Below are 19,650 nucleotides of genomic sequence, written 5' to 3'. Positions count from 1 at the left end.
CCAGCTCCGCTCTTTATCCCATCCTTCGGGTGACACTGTCCTTCAAACTCCATCATGTGTCCCCATTTACCCCAGTGGGGCCAGAACTCCACTTTTACCATTTTGTTCACTAACGTGGGGCTTAAAATTTGACTATTCGCTATCGTCTGGCACGAAATACACATTTAAACGCCTTGCAGGACCAGGCCAGCAGTGTTGAGCACTCCTGATCCGGCAAAATAACGGGAATGAAGGCATCAGTTAGGTATCAGCAAGTAACAAGTGTCTTCATTGATGGAAGCCGCTGGAGGGAAAACTGTAAGCAAAGAAAAGGAGTTTGCCTCTTCTGTTACACAGTATTATTCCACAAGTATCAGTACTCAAAAGGTAGTAAGAAACTAAGGGAATAAAGCCAATATTGGTCTGTAGCTGTTTTCAGGATGTGTTTTACTGACTACTTCGGTGTAGTGGTGACATTGCCGATACTGCAGGTATTTATAAAGTAAAGAAAGTCAATAAAGTATCCAACATCATCACCTGGGCTCTGTGTTCACTGCTGTTCCCCGGAGGTCCCAGAGCTGAGCGGGCAAGCCCCGACTCCCTGAAAGCCGTTTGGGGTTTACTTTTTCCTGCCTTTTTTAACCCATTTCCATGTGACAATGGATTCTCCAGCTCCCGACACCCGAACACCGCCTCCAGCTGCGGATCTCCTCAGGGGGACGGCGGTTACTGGCATCACCACGGGGCTGAGGGCCGCGAAGTAACCTAAAACCCCGCAAAATAAGGCAAATCCCGGTAATGTTCCGTTAGAAAAGGCGGCTCCGCGTAGCCCCGGGGGAGGGGCCGGGCTGAGCGCTGCGGTCCCGGCGGCGGCTCCAGGTAAGAACTGGGGCGGAACCGGGCAGGCCCCGGAGGCCGGGCGGGCGGTGGAGCGCGCACGGGCCGCACCCTCACGTGATTACGTCAACATGACGTCCACTAGACGCCCCGCCCTGCGGCCTGACGTCACCGCCTCGACGGGGAAGGGGAGTAACGGCAGCGCAGTGGGGCGGGGCGCGTCCCGAACAGTCCAATAGAAGGAGAGCTAGTGGGCGGAGCTCAGGGAGAAACGGAAGCTCTGATTGGTTGGAGGCAGTGTGTTTTGGCAGCGGGAAGGCGGTGACCTAGGCGCGAGGGGGATTCGCTGATTGGCTGCCGCCTTCCCGGTGCGGGGCTGCGCATGCGCAGGAGCCGGGCGGGTGAGGCCTGATATGGACGGAGGCGGTTTGGGGCCGGTGGCTGCGTCCCGATCGCGCACGGTAACCGCGTTCTCGCACGGGGCCGCCCGTCTGCTTTAACGGCGGGGTGAGGAGCGGCGGGAGCCCCCCCTGGCCGGAGGGTCCCGGTGGGGCGGCGGTGGAAGCCGGGGGGGAAGGTGGGGCGGGAGGCGGTGACTGAGGTGGGGCCGTTGGAGCCTCCTGCGCGCCCCGGGCCCGTGGCGTTCGGTGCTGTGGTGACGGCTCCCTCCCGGCGGTAGAGCCGAGGCCTCGGCTTTGGAGGCGCAGGAAACCCATCTTGGTCATGGTGGGGCTTTCCTAAAGCTTTTCCAGGCGGAGAACCTCGGAAGGGCTCCGTAGCTCTTTCAGCCGGGTTAAAATCGTTAACTGCGTAAAACCGGCACCGCGGGGCGTAACCGGGGAATGGGCCAAGCGGCCGCTGTTGTGTGGCCGAATGAGCAGGCCCGCTGCGGTGTTTGTGGATCGATGTGTGGCACTGTTTGTCTGTGTACGCAGTAAAGCCATCTTATGGTGCGCGGCTGCAAGAAGACACACTGTTAGACCCTAACCTGGGAGGATGCATCCAAAGTAATGATAATCTCAATAGGCAGACACGCATAACTGTAACCATGTGTTCTGTGTAGGTCCTGTATCCCTTAAAAAAAGGGAAGTCAGAAATGGACCGAGTGGTGGGTAACTCCTTTATTCCCTTTGTCTTCAGAGCACACTGGAATCTTCCTTTACTACATGAAACACAGTCATGACAGACCAAGAGTATGTTCTTTGCACCTGGAAGAAGCGTTTATGGCCAGCAAAGGTAAAGCAGGTGTCTAAATGAGGACAGGTTGATGGATATAACTTAGAAATGGTTAAAACAGTGTAGTTAGTGAGAGCTCCAAGTAAACATAGAATAACAGAATGGTTTGGGTTGGAAGGGATGGGAAGATCATATAGTTCCAATCCCCTGCACTGCACCAGCTACTGAGAAGGGGAAAAATGACTGCTACAGCTGAACTCGGGACACTTGGTCAAGGACTTTTTAAATGCAGGTTTTTCTCTTTAATGTAGGTTTTGCGCAAAGCTGGAGTTGCGAGGGAGATTTCTTTGGAAGTTGAAATACTTGGTTTGAAAGAACAGTTAAGTATCGGTTTAACTGTTACATGTTTGTATGCTAACATTAAAAGAACGTAATTCCTTTATCTAAAGATACCTGTGAACAGACTGTTGATTTACAGAGGCTAACCCCAAGCCCTGTTGCCTTTGTAGAGCTGTCTGTAGTGTCTCATGGAACATCAGTGAATAACATACTCACTGTTAGCTCAGACATGCTTCACAGATTTGTCTTTTTTGCTTTGCTTCCCCTAACAAGTGGGTTTTTTTTTTGGTGGGGGAAGATATTCCAAGTTTATTGCCAGGTGAAAGCAGTGTTGTGCTTTTATGAGTGTTTAGTGCTGTGACATTTTTGGCCAGCTTTGTTGTGTTTTCAGGATCAGTGTGAGCTGTGCAGATGCTGAACCACTGAAGGAAGAACATATAGTGAACATTGCCTCTAATTTAGGTGAGGAAATGTCACAATATTTGCTGCCTTGTATATACTCTGAATGTAATCATACACAGTAGATCTATATTACACTTATGTATTTATTGAGTGGGTTTGGGATTTCTTTTTGCATTTTTTTCTCCTTTCCATTCCATCTGTAAAGTCTGAAAATAGATGAAACAACATCACAGCTGCTTTTGCTCTTCCCTTGGGTAGCATGTTGGGAGGAACATTGAAGATACTTGGGTGTACTTCCCCTAAAGTAAGGCACTGGAGGCTTGCTTCTTGTGTCTCTGCATACTTTGCCTTAAGAATCACAGGTGATTTGAGTGTTAAGTTGCATCTTAAACAAGAGATACACTATAAGTGAGACTTCTTGGTTCTTAAATTTGAATGAAGGTTATTGTATGTTGTTCTTCATCAGATCAAAGGAATAATTTGAGTGAGGCTGTGGAAGAGCTGCGGTATCGCCGGTCTCTTAAAATTGCCCTGGATATTTTGAATCCAAGTGACTCACCCAAAGAAGTACCACCTCCAGAAAACAGGCAAAGTACTCGGTTTTCGCAGGAGAACCATTCAGGATCTCTCTCACTGACTCCCTTTTGTAGCTTCTTTAAAGATAGGTTGGAGCCTCAGGCTTCCAAGAGGAAAGGAGAAGAAATAAATAGCCCCAGCCTGAAGACTAGTTTAGAAAAAACAAACTGGAAAGGTTCTTTTGTTTTGGAGGAGAGTGCAGAAGCACATGAAAGTGGAACAAACCCTTCCAGATGTGAGACTGAGGACCTGTCTCGTACGCTGAACTCGGAGAGTCAGAACTTCAAAGAACCAGAATCGGAATCACCACCAAGACAGAAAACCATCGAGCCCAGATTGTTGCCAAAAACCAGAGCAGGAAATAAAGTCTCCCCTAAACCAAAGGAGGAAAAAAGTAAGCAAGGAGGAAAACAACCAAGCAGTGCAGGATTTCCTGTGTTGTGTAGGAATGATTTCCCTGAGGATCAAGTACAGCCTTTTGCTGAGGAGGGGTCTGCCCAGTCTGTCCCCTGCACATCTGGCACAGTGGTACCTGTCAGAAGTGCAAAGACCAGAAGTCAACTTAAAAGGACATTACTGGATTCCTCTTGTAAAAGTGCCTTGGATGACTTGGAAAAAAGCACCAGCAGTGAAAGTCTGGCAAAGCAATTAGATGGAAGGAAAAAGCCAGTGAGTTTAAAACAAGTTAATGGAGACCAAAAGATCGGTGCAACTGCATCTTCATACAGGAAAAGGAAATGCAGGAATTGCCCTGAGTCTTCATCTGGGCCTTCTAATGAAGGGGTGCTTTCTGATAGCAAATCCTCACAGTGTGAAGAAGAGGAAAGTAAGAATACTGCACCTGTGGTCATGAATAAAGTAAAGCAGTTTCAGCTGCCTGACTTTGAAGAAGATGAAGGTGGGTATGTCCCTCGTGGAAGGGAAAACTTCATCCTGCTTGATGGTTTGGTCACTGTAACTCATCTTGGAGTGTTGCATTCACAAAAGCAATGCAGTTCTTGAATTGCTGGTTTTGGTTCCTTTTGGTGTAAGTTTTGGAGAAGCGGAGAAAACACAGTCACTTTATCACTGGCCAAATGCTGCTGTGGCACTGGGGCTGTGTGGGGCTGTTTAAGGTTTGGCATTGGACACCTGTATTTAGCAGTAGTTCTCACCCGTCTCTAGAGGACTTGCTGATTTTGTGCTTAGTTTTTTCTTTGCTGCTGGCCATTTGGAGATAAAATGACGCTACATAAAAGAACAGGCTGGTGTAAAGTCCTGAAACCAGCCTCTTCTTGTTCCTTCCCCCTTTTCATCTTTTATTCAGATTATTAGGCCTTTACCTAGGCAGTGGATTGAGAATGGGAGTGCTGGGACTGGCCCTAGTGTGCCAGTGACTCTGGGGGCTGCAGGGGCACTTCGAGGGTTATGTTTCACCTGGGCTGAAGCTGATCCTTTTTAGTCACTGTTCTGTGCTTCTGAACACTGGTGCTTGCTGCTCTTGGCAGGACTGGAATCGTCTGACCTGTCTTCAAAGATACTTTCCTCAGAGAGTCTCTCTCGCCTCTCGCCTCTGGTAGATGAAGAGGAGGAGGATGAAGAACTTCCTAGTGTTTTATCACATCAAGGTGAGATGTCGGAGTACCTCTGTGAGACTTCACCCAAGATTGGTGTGCTCTTTTTAGCATACATGTGCTTGTAGTTTGCTGATGAGCTATGGTGATGAAAGCTAACTTTCCCAGAAATTCACTCCAGCTTTGTTCAAGCTTGGAATAAAATGCGTTTAATTGATGCCCCAGAGAGGCTTTTTGAAACAGAATGAAATACAAATTGTTGTGCAAACTGGGCAAGGGCCTAGGAATGAAGTCTCTTACTTGCTCTATTCAGAACTACTTGGGCTGCATTTTTGGGGGTGGTGGGGTTGAAACCTGTTAAGCACTGCAGCCAAACTCCCTAAAGACGGCTGATGAGAGAGGACAAGCTAACTGTCTTCTGTCATGTTTTAAAGGACTCTTATTTTTCACTATAGAACCACAGTCAATTGAAGAAGGGATTTTGGTCTGGTGCAGATTGCGAAGGTACCCGTATTGGCCAGCAGTGGTAAGAACAGCTCGCTGCCTTCTTGGAGGGATATTGCAGAGGGGATGATGAGGAGCTGCTTGCCAAGTTCTCGAGTGTCTTTTGCCATTTGTGACTCATGTAGAGCTGGAAATGTTAAAAATCTTCCAGTAGAAGTGTTCAAAGAGAAAAGAAGTAAATTTATGTATGACAAAAGCATGTAAAAAATAAATGTGGTTGATTCTCATCTGGGTTTATTAGAGCAAAGCAGTACTGCTGAGCCTTTGTATCTTGTGTCATGAGGTAGGGTGATTGTACCCAGCTAAGGAAAGAAAGAGGATGGGTCCTTGTGCACTAACAAGAAATGCTTCACTGGTGTAACTTGCTATTCTTGCCACTTCCAAACTTCTTCTTTCAAGTTTGTGTCACTTCCTTTACATATGGGGTGTAGTGTATAACATAGATGGAAAATGCTCCTGCTTTGGAAGGGTTTTAGGATGCTAATGAGACTTCATCCTTTCAACAGGTGAAAACTGTGAAGCGGAAACACCGAAAGGCCTGTGTGCTGTTAATAGAAGGGAATACAAATGACAAGAAAAAAGGGTAAACGTTGTGGATTCTGAGCACATTCCAAACTTCCAGTTTCTTTTAGTGCCCTGTACTTGTTTCCTGGCACAGCGCAATTGCACTGTTGGTTAAAACAAAGGTTGATTTTGGAGGGAGGGACCAAGCAAGGTGAGGATTCGCAGTTGTGGACTATGTCCTTTGCAGGCTGCTGGTTGAGATAAGCTGGCATCATGTGAGCAGCTGATGCTCATGTGAGGCATGAAAGAAGGGCTGGGGACCCAGATAGTGGTTTTTACTTGTGATTCCCAAACTTTCTGGGGACACCAGCCTGCCTTTAGTTTTGTCTTAAAACCAGGTACTTCTCGGTTGTTAAAGATTCCATAGTTGTAGCTTACTATGAAAACCCTTACTAATAAAACCTGCATTTCTGAATTCCTCACAAGATCTAATTTTCAGGGAGGCATAGAACTGCAGTAAATACAGAGGTGCAACTCAATTGCCTCTTCTCCCTGTTTCTTTGTTTCATCCAGTTTTTCAGTATCTCTTAGGAGTCTGAAGCACTTTGATTGTGAAGAAAAGCAGGACCTCATAGTAAGTACTACCAGTAACATGGAACTGCAAGTCTGTGCATGCTTTGGAAAATACAAAGTGGTATCACAGTGTGTAACTGCCCCTGTGAGAGGAGTTTGGTGCAGCTGGCTGGTCTGTGGCTGTTCACTCTTCTGTCCCCTCTTGCTGTATTCAATGATGTAATTAAATGTAATTCTCCACAAGATGGAGACTAACGCAGGAAGGGGATCCCCTGACACCCTTTTCCATCTCAGTGGGGCTGCTGTGCAGAATACCTGTGGAAGGCAGGCAGTTGCTTGGGACTCTTTTCACTTGCGGGTTTCCCGCGTACCACAAAGCCACTCACGCTGGGTGACAAAGCACTGGCAGAAGTTGAATTTCAGGAGAATGCAGAAACTGCAAGTAAACTTTGATTCATTATCATTAGCCATTTCTGTTACCTGGTTAGTGTCCTAGACTAAAAGCTTCAGTAGGCTACTCCTTTTAGGACTGTAAAGAGCTCTTGTTTTATAGGAACGAGCCAAAGAAGATTATCGCCAGGAGATTGAGTGGTGTATTCGACTGATTTCTGACTATCGAATTAGAGTAGGTAAGGAGATGTCATTCATTCTGATATACATCAGAAAACAGGTAACACCAAAACTGTCAGCTTTGTTTCCCAGGCTTAACTGAACTGATAAATAACTCTGGTTTGGGCTTTTTAGGTTGTCATTCTTTTACGGGATCCTTCTTGGAATATTTTGCTGATGATATCAGTAAGTGAACCCATTATTTTTTGTAGTATTCTCTTGGGAGGCAAGTTTAGCTCTAGTGTCTACATATGTGTTGAGTGAGGCTTCAGACCCAGTGAGGGAGTGCCAGTAAAATTCTCATGCCATTATTGCACTTTAAGGGTTATCAGAACCGCAACAGAAGTTAAATATTAAGACAATTGGGGAAACCACTTATTTCACCTTGTGGAGAGTTAATTTTAGGGCTCCTGTCACAGCTTCAACTCCCTCATTTTTCTTAAGGCAAAATCTTAATTTTCTTTTTTGTGGTGGTTTTTTTACCCTCTTTGTAAGGGAGGAAAAAAACCACAACACTTCATCAAGCAAGTCCCTTATGTTCAATTTGTGTATGTGAGCATGTATGCATACACAAATGCTTTGTGTATTTAAGTATGAATGACTGTGGCTTTCCTTTCAGGCTACCCAGTTAGAAAGGAAGGTTATCAAGGTTTAGTCCAAATCACCTTTCCAGATGTGGCAGAGGAAAATACTGAAGAGTCTTTATCAGAAACATCACTTCAGAAGCCCTCCAGGAAACTTCTTCCTGACAGGACAAGAGCTGCTAGAGATAAAGCAAATAAGAAGATAGTGGAGTTTATAGTGAAGACTAAGGGGGCTGAAGAGCATCTTTTGGCTATTTTGAAAAGCAGAAAGCAATCCCGGTGGCTGAAGGGATTCCTGAATTCGAGACAGTATGTGACCTGTGTTGAAACCTATTTGGAGGATGAAGAGCAACTGGACCTTGTAGTGAACTACTTGAAGGAAGTGTATCACGAAATAGAGGCTAAACATCTGCATCACATAAATGGAGATGGAATAAAATTTATTTCAGATGTTCTTTTGCCTGAAGTAAGTAAACAAGAAACTCTGAGAAACTACACCTTAAAGGAAGGAAATGACTTTAGTGTTTTGTGATTTGAGTTCAGTGACTTGCAGTGTTCCTTGCGAGCTGAGTGGTGATTGAGCTGAGCAGGTATGTTCACACCTGCATGGTCCCTGCAGCTCGAGGGGCATGAAGCTGCTTAGTTTCTCTTTATAGCTTGGGCAAAGACTATTCAACTCTGCATAATCCTAAATTATGTTTGTGGCTTGTTAAGCTGTCAGCACAAAATGGAGAATTTTTAGGTAGTACAGTGTTTTTTAAAGGCAGAATTGTTGCTTTCAAGTCTATTTGATTCTTTCTGAAACTCTTAAAGTCTTTGGGTTTGAGGTGGTTTTTATTCATTTGGCAAGTTATCGCTGGGGTTTCTTGGGTTCTTTGTGCTTGGGAGGTGCTGGGTTGGTTTTTACAGTTACACTTTTAGTGTCCTTCCTAGGAATTTTCCCAGCACAACATTAGTAACCTCTGTAGAAACAAAATTACTGTGATGAGTATCATAATCTGGTTTTAAAATACTCTCCTGGGAAAGACAAAGGGTAAGTTTATGTTATTTATAAGTTTCAGGTTTTATCCAACTTTCCTAAGTGATTGATTTTAGAATAAGGTTCCTCATTGACTGAGACAGTTCATTTATACTCGTGGAATAAAAGCTAAGTTACAAACAGTGATTTGGAACCACTTACTTTTCTAGGCCATCATTTATGCCATTTCTGCTGTGGATGATATAGATTACAAGAAGGCAGAAGAGAAGTACATCAAAGGACCATCTGTGAGCAAGAGGTATCTTTTAGTATGCTCTGAATTTTTGTTACTACTTTGCTGTTTATGTGGAGAGCAGCATAAGGGCAGGAGAGTCCAAGATCCTCCCTCCTGTATGGCAATTTTCTTTCCTTGTCTTAAGTAACAAAATGATTATACACGGAAATGTTCTTGCTGTGTTACAGTAACACCCTGCACAGTTTCATATGGTGAGGTTATTTTTACTACAGAGCTTTCTGTTTCTTTTCAGGGAGAGAGAAATCTTTGACGAAGAAATCCTAGAAAGAAAGAAGTGGAAGACCAAACCAGCACTTGCAGACGGGGTCTGAACAGCAGCACAACCTTTCCCCAGCTCCCCTGGCACTGAGTGTATGTCATGAAGTGCTTATTTGTATAAAAAGTGTAATTCTTACTCTTCAAAACCTGTTTGTGTATCTCTGAAAGAGGTAGTCATTGTGCTGCTCTCGGATGCAGTCCTGTCTTCAGTCCTTGCTCCCCATTCTGTGCCCTGGAGCTGTTCTTGCTGTGTTGAACTGACTGTGAAAGACAATGCAACAGGCCTTGGGAGCACTGTGGGTGTGTGGCTGCCTCAATCCTCATCCATTCAGCATCCTTAACACGGAGCTGCAGGTGCTTTGCAGAGCTTCTTGATAGAATGCTGAGTTTTATAGGAGTTATTTTGGCCAAATAGCTGACAACGGGAGGGCTGTTCTCTTTGATGAGCACAGACTGGTGGAGGATATAGCCATGTGTTGCTGGGTGACTTTACCACTACTGAATGTCTGCGGGTTTCCTGTATAAAAACATTCCCACCGGATTGACTGTTCCTGCTTTACGTGTCTCGAAGTGTGGGGAAATAAAATCGGTAGCTAGTGATGCAAGCAGAATAACGAAGGCTTTGTTTTTATTGATGGGATAGCTGTAAAATCCAGTGGGAAAGGAATCCAGTGTTTGCTTAAAAGAACAAACCCCATTCACTTTTCCATGTGAAAGTGAAGCTGTTTTGAATGCTGGTTCAGTGCTTTTTTGAGGCCATAATTTTAGGAGGAGTTATTTGTCTTTATCTGATTTAAATACAAATTCCATCCTGTAGGTCCAGCTTTTTGCAGGAGGTCTGGCACATTGCAAATTGCCTTTGACTTGCAGTGTTATTGACAGCCACTTAATGATAAAACCCCTGTGACTCGTTTGTTATCTTAGGATGAAAACATGATCTGCTTCTTCAAGAGAAACCAAGATAAGTTGAAATTCAGAAGTTTAAATGTAAATTGAGATACAGATGTGTATTCTGGCTATAGTTACTATCTTTAACATATATTTTAATTATACTTTTAATTACTTTATAATGTGTTTTAATATGCATTTGGAATCCTTATGTTATCAAAGCACCATTAACAAGTACCTAAACTATAGGTGACTTGGCTCTCAGTTTGTCCTCAGGTTCCCTCTCCTTCAAAACATGATCCTGTGTGCACTTCCCAGTTGAAATTCCTAAAGTACTGCTAAGTTCTTTCTCCAGTCCCTGGTATGGCAGCAGAGCTCCCCATCCACCTTACCTTCATCTCGACCCTTTTCACACCTTTCACTATCCCAGTTTGATTCAATGTGGACAAGTTCTTTCAAAAGTCAAACTGTGCTGTGCCAAAGGCTGATGAAGAGTGTGAATGTGATTTGGAGCACTCTCAGCTGTTTGTATCTTTAAAAACCACCTTCAAACCGGGCGTTACAGGTTCCTTACAGGGCTGTTTGCACCTCAGGCCCAAACTCAGTCCTCAGCTGTACAGGATTGTGTTGTTCAATCAATTAAAGGTTGATGAAGTTAAAGGCTTGCTCCTCTTGTGTGCTTCAGTTCTGCCAAGCAGGATGCTGCTGCTGTGCTTGCCTGGCCAGGTGCTTCCACCTGTTTCACACTACGTGGTGATTATTTTTGTGTATCGGATAAAGCTGCAGTATTGTGCTGCAAGTGCCAGTTTCACATGAAATGCATTGGGGTGAGTACAAGAAAGCAAATGTGCTGTTGTCTGGTCCTGTGCTTTATTGGACGTTCTCCCCTCTGCTGAGACCAAGCTGCTTCTTGAACTCGTCCTGTTTAACTAAAAGCAGCTTCCTTTGCTCCCTACCGAGATAAAAATGACTCGGGGCCGGGTTTTGATGCCTTCTCTGGCGCTGGCTTTAGGGGCGTTTTGCAGCCGGATACCCGGCAGGAAAAGAAGCGGTTGCCGAAACCCGGGATCGAACCAGGGACCTTTAGATCTTCAGTCTAACGCTCTCCCAACTGAGCTATTTCGGCTGTGCGGAACCGCTCCCCCCGCCCCTCCCGTCACCGCCGGCAGGGCCCCGGGACACCGGAGCCTCGGGGCCTCGATGCCACAGCCGCGGGCGCGGCAGCGGCGGCGGCAGCGCGGTCTCTGTGGCGCAATCGGTTAGCGCGTTCGGCTGTTAACCGAAAGGTTGGTGGTTCGAGCCCACCCAGGGACGGTCGCTCCCTTTTCCCTCCGCGGCCCAGCGGCCCCGGTCGAGCCTGAGGTCCTCCCGCTTCGTTTTACCGAGGCCCGCGGAACTCCCCGCGCAGACCCGCGTTCCCCGCCGGCGCGCTGAGGCGGCGCACCGAGGGCCGCGCCGGGCCGCTTAGCGGGTGCACCGCGCCCAGAGGTTGCCTGAAGGGCTGCGGGCGAGATGGCGGCGCTGGGCTGTGAGCGGGGCCTCCGCGGAGGGACGGGGCTGAGGGGGGGGGGGGGACACCGGGCTCGGGCCGTTCCCTTCCCCGCGGTGCCGGTGTCCGGCCGGAGCTGAGCTCTCCCGTCCTCTCGTTGCAGGTCTTCGCCTCCCTCGGCGCGGCGCCCTGGCCTGGCGGTGAGGGCCGGGGCCGGGGAGGGTGAGGGGGGGGGTTGAGGCCGCGTTGGGTGCTCGGGGGTTTCTGTTCGCCGAGCGCTTGGTTTCTCCCTGCCTGGGGCCGTTGTGCTCCGCCGTGGTCACACAGCGGGGGTTGTGCTTCTTTCCAGGCCCGCTGCCGTGGCACCTGTTCGCAGCCGGCTGCTCCATCACACGCCGGTGGCTAACCAGGCTGACAGGTACCGCCGGGCCCGTCCTCCCTGGGGTGAGGGACCCCCAATGGGACAGGGTAGGAAACCTCTTGTTAGCGGGAGCTCTGTCTGTGCCTGACAATCCCCTCCTCGCTTCGCGTCTTGAACAGCCAGGCTGCTGTCAGCCTGGACGTGAGCCCACCAGGCCCCCTCTGTAATGTGGGTACAGCGAGCACAGGGGCTCTGAGCAATAACCACAGTGCTCCCCACGGTGAGGGGAGCATCCCTCGCCCTGCTCGAACACAGTCTGCAGTGGGTGTGAGATTGTCCATAAGTGATGTGCTACGGGTTCTTCATGGGATCGCCGCTCCTCGGGGCTGATGGGTGTATGCAGTTACACCAGCTAACCGGAGCCTGACACTCCTGTGCTCTTTGTCTTCAGCTCTGTCCAAGTCCAGCAAAAGAGCTCAGCCATCGTGCAGAAGAAGTCCTACGTCCCCAGCAGCAGGGGTGAATACATTGTCACCAAGCTCGATGACCTGGTCAACTGGGCAAGAAGGGTGAGTGTCCGAAACTGTCGTGCTCGCTAGGGAGCAGTGGTATTGAATGCTTGGAGGTGCTGGTGCGAAATGGGGTTGAGCCATCTCAGGATAAAAATAGGTTCAGAATTCTCCAGTTTCTTGGCCCAGAGGTTGGTGTTTGAGTGCTGTGTCAGAGCGGGAGGGTGGTGCAGAGCAGTGCCTGTCTGAGCAGAGCTGACCTTCAGACAAGAGCAGAAGGTGCCTTCTGGTTTCCCATAATCCTTGCAACAAGTGGCTACTCTGTGCCATGGGGAAGGCTGAATCCAGGGTGCTGTGGCTTAGCTGAATTTTGCTTCCTGTAGTCACCGCTGCCCTTGTGCAGGGCTGCTGAGGTGGCTGCTGTAGCAGTGTGACACGTTAAGGGGAGCGTCTTCACCTCTGAGCACGTTCAGCATCCCTGAGGCTCCAAACACTCAGATCTCTACGCATCTGTTCCCCTGAAGCGGGGGGTTTTGCTCTCCTGCATAACAGCAAACACTTTTCACTTGAGCACACCTTGAACCTTCTCTTGTTCTGTTCCCGTCTCTGATCACCTCTTGCCTTTTGAGTCACCCGTTGCAAGGGCTCGGCTCTCTCCATACCCTGCCTCTTGTGCTGCAGAGCTCCCTGTGGCCGATGACGTTTGGCCTGGCGTGCTGCGCTGTGGAGATGATGCACATGGCAGCTCCTCGCTACGACATGGACCGCTTCGGGGTGGTGTTCCGAGCCAGTCCCCGGCAAGCCGATGTCATGATTGTGGCTGGCACCCTCACCAACAAGATGGCCCCGGCTCTCCGGAAGGTACCGGGGCTGCGGCGGGCACCGCATGTGCTGGGAGGCAGCGGGGACTGAGCTGAGCTGTCTCTGTCCTGCAGGTCTACGACCAGATGCCAGAACCTCGCTACGTGGTCTCCATGGGGAGGTAAGTGCCAGGACATGCTTGGTGCTTCCTACTTGGTGGTAGAAATCTGCTCTTGCCTGCTTGAGCCAGGGAGATGAAGGGAGAAGAACCCATTTCTCATTTTCCTTGCCCCTAAAATTGTATAAGGAGCCTTGTTACAAAGGAAACATAAAGGCTCCCTTTCATTAGGGTGAGGAGAATGATGTCTGTCAAATCACTGTGAACTGCAGAGTTTTCCCTGGGGTTTTGCAGCTCTCAGAGTCTGGGGACTTGCACGTGTCCAGAATATCAGACCTCGTGTTTAGATGAAACCTTTCAAACAGCTTCTGCAGCACAAGACAGAACCTCAGCTCCGTGCAGCCCTGGCACGGTGGAGCTGACAGCTTGTGTGTCTCCTGGGGCTGAGGGCAGTCATTTCACCAGGGCCTGGAGCGGAGAGAACAGCTCTAGAAATGCTCTGTGCAGATGTGGTGAAATCAAAAGGGGTTCGCAGGATGGAGGAATATCTGCTTCGTAGGAGTAATGAAACTGGTTTGGTTTGGTTGGGTTTGATTCATAGAATCACAGAGTGGTTTGGGTTGGAAAGGACCTCAAGATCACCCAGTTCCAACCCCCTGCCATGGGCAGGGATGCCTCACACTAAACCATGGCACCCAAGGCTCTGTCAAACCTGGCCTTGAACTCTGCCAGGGATGGAGCATTCACCCCTTCTTTGGGTGCCCTGTGCCAGCTCCTCAGCACCCTCACCGTAAAGAACCTCTTTCTTACATCCAACCTGAACTTCCCTTGTTTAAGTTTAAAATTCAGCTTGAACTGTAACAGCCTCTGCCAGCTGGGGCTTGTGAGGAGGCTGAACAGCCATGGTGTGAACCTTGGCATCATGCTGTAAAACCTGGGGGGGATACTCCTTGCCTGTGGCACTCGGATGAGGCACCGGCCTCATGTTATCCTCTCCCTCCTGCTCCCCTTTGCCTCCTGTCTCCACTAAGCCATGTGTAACCAAGCTGAAACCTGCCCATCTCTCGCAGCTGTGCCAATGGAGGGGGTTACTACCACTACTCCTACTCCGTGGTGAGGGGCTGCGACCGCATCGTGCCGGTGGACATCTACGTGCCAGGTAGGAAGGGTGGCTCCGCGTGCCATGGCCCCAGCTCGGAGCAGCACGGCAGGGAAGTGAATTTTGCCTGTTTGGACAGTGCTCAGTGGAGTTTCTCAAGATCTTTCTGTTTCAAAGTGGGGTGGTGAAGTTGTAGACGCTTCAGTAAGATCCAGTAAGCGAGTGGGGTGGTTCTGGTGATGCTGCTCACCAGTAAGCATTGTGTAAAGTGTGTGCTATAGTTTAATCGACCAAATATCACTTTATTGAGAAGTGAAGCATTTCTATGGTTTAAAAAGACCTTTCCAGAAAAACACTTCAGTTTCTTTAAACTACAGCAGGCCTCTTGCTTTTTCAAACCCCACAGCCAGTGGCAAAGGTAGGAGGAGATGGAAGCTGCTTCCAGGCAAAGCCTGGGCTTTGTGACTTCTCCATCTGCTGGCTACACTTCAGTGCAGCAAGCAGCCCTGTGGCTTCCTTTTTGTCTCTCTCAGGTTGCCCACCTACAGCTGAAGCTTTGCTGTATGGAATCCTGCAGCTTCAGAAGAAAATCAAACGGGAGAAGAAGATTCAGATCTGGTACAGGAAATAGCCTCTTATTTATGACCTCCCCTCTTGCTTGCCTTCATACGCACAATCGACCCGTGTCCTCACACGCCTTCTAATAAAAGTCTACCTGGTTAAGACACTCTTCTGTCATTAATGCATCCTTCCTGTCTGAAGTGTTCTAACTCATTTAAAAAACAGATTAAAAAGCAGGAGTTGGATTTGGTAACATTCACTGTGGTGGTTTCGGATCTGAATGGCCCTGAAGGAGGATGTTTGAAGTTACCTATCGTGACATAAAGGCTTTGCCTGAAACCTGGGACTCGCTCTTTGGCTCTGTGGGGAAGTTTTTGAGACCAGCACAGGTCCAGGCCAACCCTGAGGCCTCCCTGAGCTCATCTCTTACTACCCACATTTTGCTTATAATTCCTACAAAGAATCTGATAAATCCTTTATATCTGTGTGCACAGCAGCCAGAAAGCAATTCTATTTCTGTAATGCTAACTAAAATATTAATCCTAAAAATGTGACTACTAAAAACGAATGGTGCAGCACTCCTTGGCACAGGAGGAATGGAGCAGCCCCTGGCGGGTTTTGGTGCTGGATGTGGCCTGGGACAAGGAGCAACCACAGCAGAATTACACACACGCTTTTGAAAGACAAATAATTAGCTCTGAATCAGCAATGGTGGATTTCATTTGGGTTCTTTAATGGATTTTATCCCTTCTGGGTAGAGAGAGGAAACGTCATTCACGCACTGTTGAACTGCAAGGAGGTTGTGAGGATCATAACTCGCTGCAGTGGGCTTCAGCCAAAGTCCTGGGGAAACCAGCAGGGAGTTGCTGCAGCAGCCAAGGTGCCTCCAGCCACCCTGGGTGCCTGCTTCTGCCTGATTCAGGTCATTGGGCCACCAGGGACTTCTAAAAAGGATCCAGGTTTTAGAGGATAGCATCTCATCCTTGAAGCCCTTTGGCCAGAGGCTCTGCACCACGCTCTGGGATTACAGCTTCACTGAGGTATTCATCAAGGAGGTCTGAGTCTTGAGTGGAAACTACCAGCGCTTGGGATGGATGCCTCGATACTGGGTAGGACTTTGCTCTGCAGAGCCCAGAGGCCCCCCTAGGGCAAGGGCTTCACGCTGGGTGATATCCTCTGGGTGACATCAGCAGTGGGGGTCAGAGGTCCTTTTTCCAGAAGGTTCCTAGAGACCCAGGACTTCCATCCTAAGCCTCCAGCCACCTCCTGCCTCTGGATAAATCAGCTTCAATCTTCTCAGCATCAAAGGAGGTAAGAGCACTTTTCCTCCTCGAAGTGTGCATAATCTGTCTCCTTTCCTTAGTGTTTGCTTCCTGTGGCTTCAGGGCAGCCCCAAGGGATGGTGCCAGGCTGGCAGCACCCTCAGTGCTTAACAATGGTGGGGGTGATCATCTTGTGGAAGGAGTAGTACCTGCAGTCCTTGGGGGAGACCAGGTCCATCACCGTTGTGCTGATGTTCTCCTTCTTGAACCCGGCCTCCAACAGGTGCCCTACCTGGGTCTCCTGTGAGAAAAGAGGGTGGGAAGGAGCAGGCAATGGCTTGAGCTGCCCAGATGCAAGTGGAAATGCTACTGAGCCCCAGCCTGTGCAGACACAGGACAGTACAAGCAGTCGGTGCAGGGAGCCCCATCTTGGGCTGCTCTGGCAAAAAACCTCCTGACCTTCCCTCAATGTTCCCTGCTAAGCCTTGGCTGAAGGAGGGCTCTTGTGCAGCTGGAGGGCTCTTGTGCTGCTCCATGTCCACAGTGTCAGCCATGTGCTGAGGGATGCAGGAGGTGCACAGCCCCATAGGGCAGCTTTGGGACCCTGGGTTGGGCTGGATGTGCCAGGCCATCCCCAGCCCGAGGAACAGTGCTCACCTCAAACATCTTCTCGATGTCCGTGTACTTGGTCTTCAGCAGCTCCCCCCAGGAGGTCAGGTTGCAGTAGGTGAGGACCCCTCCAGGCTGCAGCAAGCGGAAGGCATGGTCCTGCAGTGGGGATGGAGGGGTTGCTGGCTCAGCACCCGGCTCCCACCTTACCCCCCTCCAAGCTCTCTCTTCTCCCTGCAGAGGCAGACATTGCCCCAGCCCTCCGCACCCTCCTGCTGCTCCCCTACAAAAGTGCTGCCAATGCCACCATCGTGCTGGGGACTTTGAGGTTTTCCCAGAGGGCAGGGAGGGGGCTGCAGACCAAAACCCGGCTCTGGCTTTGACTCTTGAGCTCTAAAATCTCCCCCAAACCCACCCAAGCCGGGACCTCTGGCCCCTTGCACAGGGCAGCTGCACCCCCACCCCGTTACCTTGATGAAGGTGAACTGATGAGTGTGCCAGCTCTCCTCCGACAGTGGGTAGGTGTCATACAGGATCCCTGCCCGGGAACACCGGAGACCATCCATTAGCCAGGAGAGGCCAGCAAGGCACTGGTGGGGCTCGTGGAGAAGATTCCCCCTTCCTGGCACCCCTATCTCTGCCCCCGACAGGGACAAGGGGCACCCGTGCAGCCCATGGAGGGAGCGAGCCGGGCCGGGTGCTCACTCTGCCTCCCCCTGTTCATGGTGCAGCAACGTGCAGGGACCCTTCTGTCTTGGGGCCCTGTCTCACTGCTCCCAGGTTCTGCTGTGGGGTCCAAGGAGGGGATCCTGCCCCTCTGCTCTGCTCTCATGAGACCCCACTTGCAGCACTGTGTGCAGTGCTGGTGTCCTCAGCATACGGACATGGGAGCTACTGGAGCAAGTCCAGAGGAGGCCATGAGGATGCTCAGGGGTTGGAGCAGCTCCTGTATGGAGACAGGCTGAGAACATTGGGGCTGTTCAGGCTGGAGAAGAGAAGCTGCGTGGAGACCTCAGGGCAGCTTCCAGTGTCTCAAGGGGGCTACAAGGATGCTGGAGAGCGACTCTTCATCAGGGACTGCAGTGATAGGACAAGGGGTGATGGGTTCAGACTGAAACAAGGGAAGCTCAGGTTGGATGTAAGGAAGTTCTTTACTGTGACGGTGCTGAGGCACTGGCACAGGGTGCCCAGAGAAGTGGTGAATGCTCCATCCCTGGCAGTGTTCAGAGCCTTGTTTGACATGGTTTAGTGTGAGGTGTCCCTGCTCACAGCAGGGGTTGGACCTGGATGATCTTAAGGTCCTTTCCAACCCAAACCAGTCTGTGATTCTATGCCCTCCCTCCAGTCCCACAGGCCCGGCTGCGGGTATCTCACCACTGAAGTGCCCATCCGGCAGCGTCGGTGCCACTTCCTCCCACAGCCCCTTCATGGGCACGACCTGCAGGTGGGAGGGCAGCGCAGTGAGCCCCGGCAGCCGGCACCCACTGGCACCCTGCACTGGCAGAGCCCCCCCCAGACCTTATGGGGCTGCATCCGGGCCCATTCCTCCAGCCGCCGGAAAACCCCTGCGTTGCACTCGATGATCCAGTGCTCCTCGATGTTGAACTCCTGCACCTTGGTAGCAGCGATGGCCATGCCGAAGCCCACTTCCAAAACACGGCCACCTGGGGGACAAGAAGCTTGGACTTTGTGATCTTGAAGGTCTTTGTCAACCTAGTTGGTTCTGTGATCCTATGGTTCTAAGAGGGCTGTGCCTGCACAGGCCCAGTGAACACAGTGCTGCCCACCCTGGGGTGAGAAGCCAGGAGCAGCCCCATGCCCACATCACCCGCTGCCTCCCCAGCTACACCCTGCAGCAGGCCTTTGCCCCCACTGAACCCCCCGAGTGGCTGCAGTGGGGACAAGCAACCCCTCGTCAAAGCCTTCCCCCTACCAGCAGCAGCGCAGCCCAAAAAGCAGCAGGACAGAGCAGGGCTGTGCTGTGCCTGCACCCCCAGACCCATCCCCATTGGGGAATGTGTCACCCTGACACGAGAGCACAAGTGCCACCGTGGCCCTGCTCCTGCTGTCACTGCATAGGGACCACTGGCAGCAAGCAGGGTGCACGCAGTGGGGACCCTGGCAGCAACACCACACTTTGCTCACTCACGGGGAAGCTGCCCTATTCCCCACGCCCGAGCTGCACTCCATGGCACGACCCTGAGCCCCCCGTTACCCCTCGACGCAGCCACGGCAGCCAGCGAGTGCATGTAGGGGGTCTCCCAGCGCTCCATCACCGGCTTCCCCAGGATCTCCAGGTGAGCATCGGGCGCGTCGTAACCGGCCACCGCGTCCCGCCAGGCTGCCCGGCAGTCCTCGCCCTCCGTGAAGATCGGTCCCGCCGCTGCCCGGGCGCTCATGGCCGTGCCGTTACCGCTGCGGGGCCGAAAGTCCGCTCGCTGGACTCAGCGGTGCTGGGGGAGGGAAAGGGGCCGCTGGCTCCCGGCCGGCTTTAAATAACCAAGGCTGGAGAAGTGCTGAGTGCGCACAGCGGGCTGGGGCCCTCCGGGGGGAAACGGAGCCCTTATCGGGAGCTGGGGGTCAGGCGGCCGGTGGGGCGAGCAGGGGCACGGGCACGGGGACGGACCCCGCTGCTGGTGGCACCGCACTGTGCATGGCCGGAACGGGAAGGACCCGTGCAGGCAGGGGGGCACGGAGGAAAGGCTTTTCCCTGCGGGGTTGAATGCGGCCCCGCTCCGCTCTCCTCCGTGCCCTGCGCGGGGTGACCCCGAGCCCCGCCTGCACC

The 19,650-nt window shown here is 50.7% G+C and overlaps 3 protein-coding genes and 2 non-coding genes across 9 annotated transcripts; 3 read left to right on the top strand and 2 right to left on the bottom strand.

The window, feature by feature from the left end:
* The first annotated feature begins 1,260 nt into the window (after positions 1-1,260).
* On the top strand, positions 1,261-9,782 carry PWWP3A (PWWP domain containing 3A, DNA repair factor). 2 transcript variants are annotated; one of them, XM_061474815.1, is made up of 14 exons: positions 1,261-1,277; positions 1,957-2,052; positions 2,304-2,371; positions 2,723-2,793; positions 3,200-4,207; positions 4,797-4,916; positions 5,318-5,388; positions 5,873-5,949; positions 6,444-6,504; positions 6,997-7,072; positions 7,188-7,238; positions 7,672-8,102; positions 8,825-8,913; positions 9,143-9,782. In XM_061474815.1, the coding sequence occupies exons 2-14, from the start codon at positions 1,996-1,998 to the stop codon at positions 9,219-9,221; spliced, it is 2,259 nt and encodes a 752-aa protein (XP_061330799.1). In that variant the 5' UTR covers positions 1,261-1,277; positions 1,957-1,995; the 3' UTR covers positions 9,222-9,782. The 2 variants fall into 2 exon arrangements, with proteins under 2 accessions (XP_061330799.1, XP_061330797.1); XM_061474813.1 differs by lacking the exon at positions 1,261-1,277 and adding an exon at positions 1,590-1,608.
* Positions 9,783-11,109: 1,327 nt separating this feature from the next.
* Positions 11,110-11,182, bottom strand: TRNAF-GAA (transfer RNA phenylalanine (anticodon GAA)). Its single transcript has one exon. It is a non-coding gene; the product is annotated as a tRNA-Phe (tRNA).
* Positions 11,183-11,241: 59 nt separating this feature from the next.
* Positions 11,242-15,160, top strand: NDUFS7 (NADH:ubiquinone oxidoreductase core subunit S7). 4 transcript variants are annotated; one of them, XM_061474746.1, is made up of 8 exons: positions 11,242-11,314; positions 11,709-11,745; positions 11,895-11,963; positions 12,358-12,475; positions 13,097-13,276; positions 13,351-13,397; positions 14,405-14,493; positions 14,967-15,160. In XM_061474746.1, exons 1-8 carry the CDS (start codon positions 11,257-11,259, stop codon positions 15,062-15,064), a joined length of 696 nt encoding a protein of 231 aa, XP_061330730.1. In that variant the 5' UTR covers positions 11,242-11,256; the 3' UTR covers positions 15,065-15,160. The 4 variants fall into 4 exon arrangements, with proteins under 4 accessions (XP_061330730.1, XP_061330731.1, XP_061330732.1 ...); XM_061474748.1 differs by lacking the exon at positions 11,242-11,314 and adding an exon at positions 11,513-11,584; XM_061474747.1 differs by lacking the exon at positions 11,895-11,963.
* Positions 11,297-11,370, top strand: TRNAN-GUU (transfer RNA asparagine (anticodon GUU)). Its single transcript has one exon. It is a non-coding gene; the product is annotated as a tRNA-Asn (tRNA).
* Positions 15,161-15,952: 792 nt separating the features above from the next.
* Positions 15,953-19,423, bottom strand: GAMT (guanidinoacetate N-methyltransferase). Its single transcript, XM_061474625.1, has 6 exons — positions 19,081-19,423; positions 18,384-18,529; positions 18,240-18,303; positions 17,336-17,403; positions 16,914-17,024; positions 15,953-16,557 (listed from the first exon to the last, which is right to left on the bottom strand). The coding sequence occupies exons 1-6, from the start codon at positions 19,262-19,264 to the stop codon at positions 16,417-16,419; spliced, it is 714 nt and encodes a 237-aa protein (XP_061330609.1). The 5' UTR covers positions 19,265-19,423; the 3' UTR covers positions 15,953-16,416.
* Between the last annotated feature and the right edge of the window lie 227 nt (positions 19,424-19,650).

This window comes from Pezoporus flaviventris, unplaced genomic scaffold, assembly GCF_033815535.1.
Source record: "Pezoporus flaviventris isolate CSIRO_AGI_PZ_B2104156 unplaced genomic scaffold, CSIRO_AGI_Pfla_v1 ptg000080l, whole genome shotgun sequence".
NCBI lineage: Eukaryota > Metazoa > Chordata > Aves > Psittaciformes > Psittacidae > Pezoporus > Pezoporus flaviventris.
Note: the sequence above shows the minus strand (reverse complement) of the source record. Positions and strands in the feature narration are given on the sequence as shown.

Coding starts and splice junctions, on each gene's coding strand:
- PWWP3A (XM_061474815.1), top strand. CDS start 1,996: ATGACAGACCAAGAGTATGTTCTTTGCACCTGGAAGAAGCGTTTATGG. Junction 5,389..5,872: donor ACCCGTATTGGCCAGCAGTG/GTAAGAACAGCT, acceptor TCCTTTCAACAG/GTGAAAACTGTGAAGCGGAA. Junction 5,950..6,443: donor ACAAATGACAAGAAAAAAGG/GTAAACGTTGTG, acceptor TGTTTCATCCAG/TTTTTCAGTATCTCTTAGGA.
- NDUFS7 (XM_061474746.1), top strand. CDS start 11,257: ATGCCACAGCCGCGGGCGCGGCAGCGGCGGCGGCAGCGCGGTCTCTGT. Junction 13,398..14,404: donor TACGTGGTCTCCATGGGGAG/GTAAGTGCCAGG, acceptor CATCTCTCGCAG/CTGTGCCAATGGAGGGGGTT. Junction 14,494..14,966: donor GGTGGACATCTACGTGCCAG/GTAGGAAGGGTG, acceptor TGTCTCTCTCAG/GTTGCCCACCTACAGCTGAA.
- GAMT (XM_061474625.1), bottom strand. CDS start 19,264: ATGAGCGCCCGGGCAGCGGCGGGACCGATCTTCACGGAGGGCGAGGAC. Junction 18,304..18,383: donor CCCGGATGCAGCCCCATAAG/GTCTGGGGGGGG, acceptor TCCCACCTGCAG/GTCGTGCCCATGAAGGGGCT. Junction 17,404..18,239: donor GCCGGATGGGCACTTCAGTG/GTGAGATACCCG, acceptor GTTCCCGGGCAG/GGATCCTGTATGACACCTAC.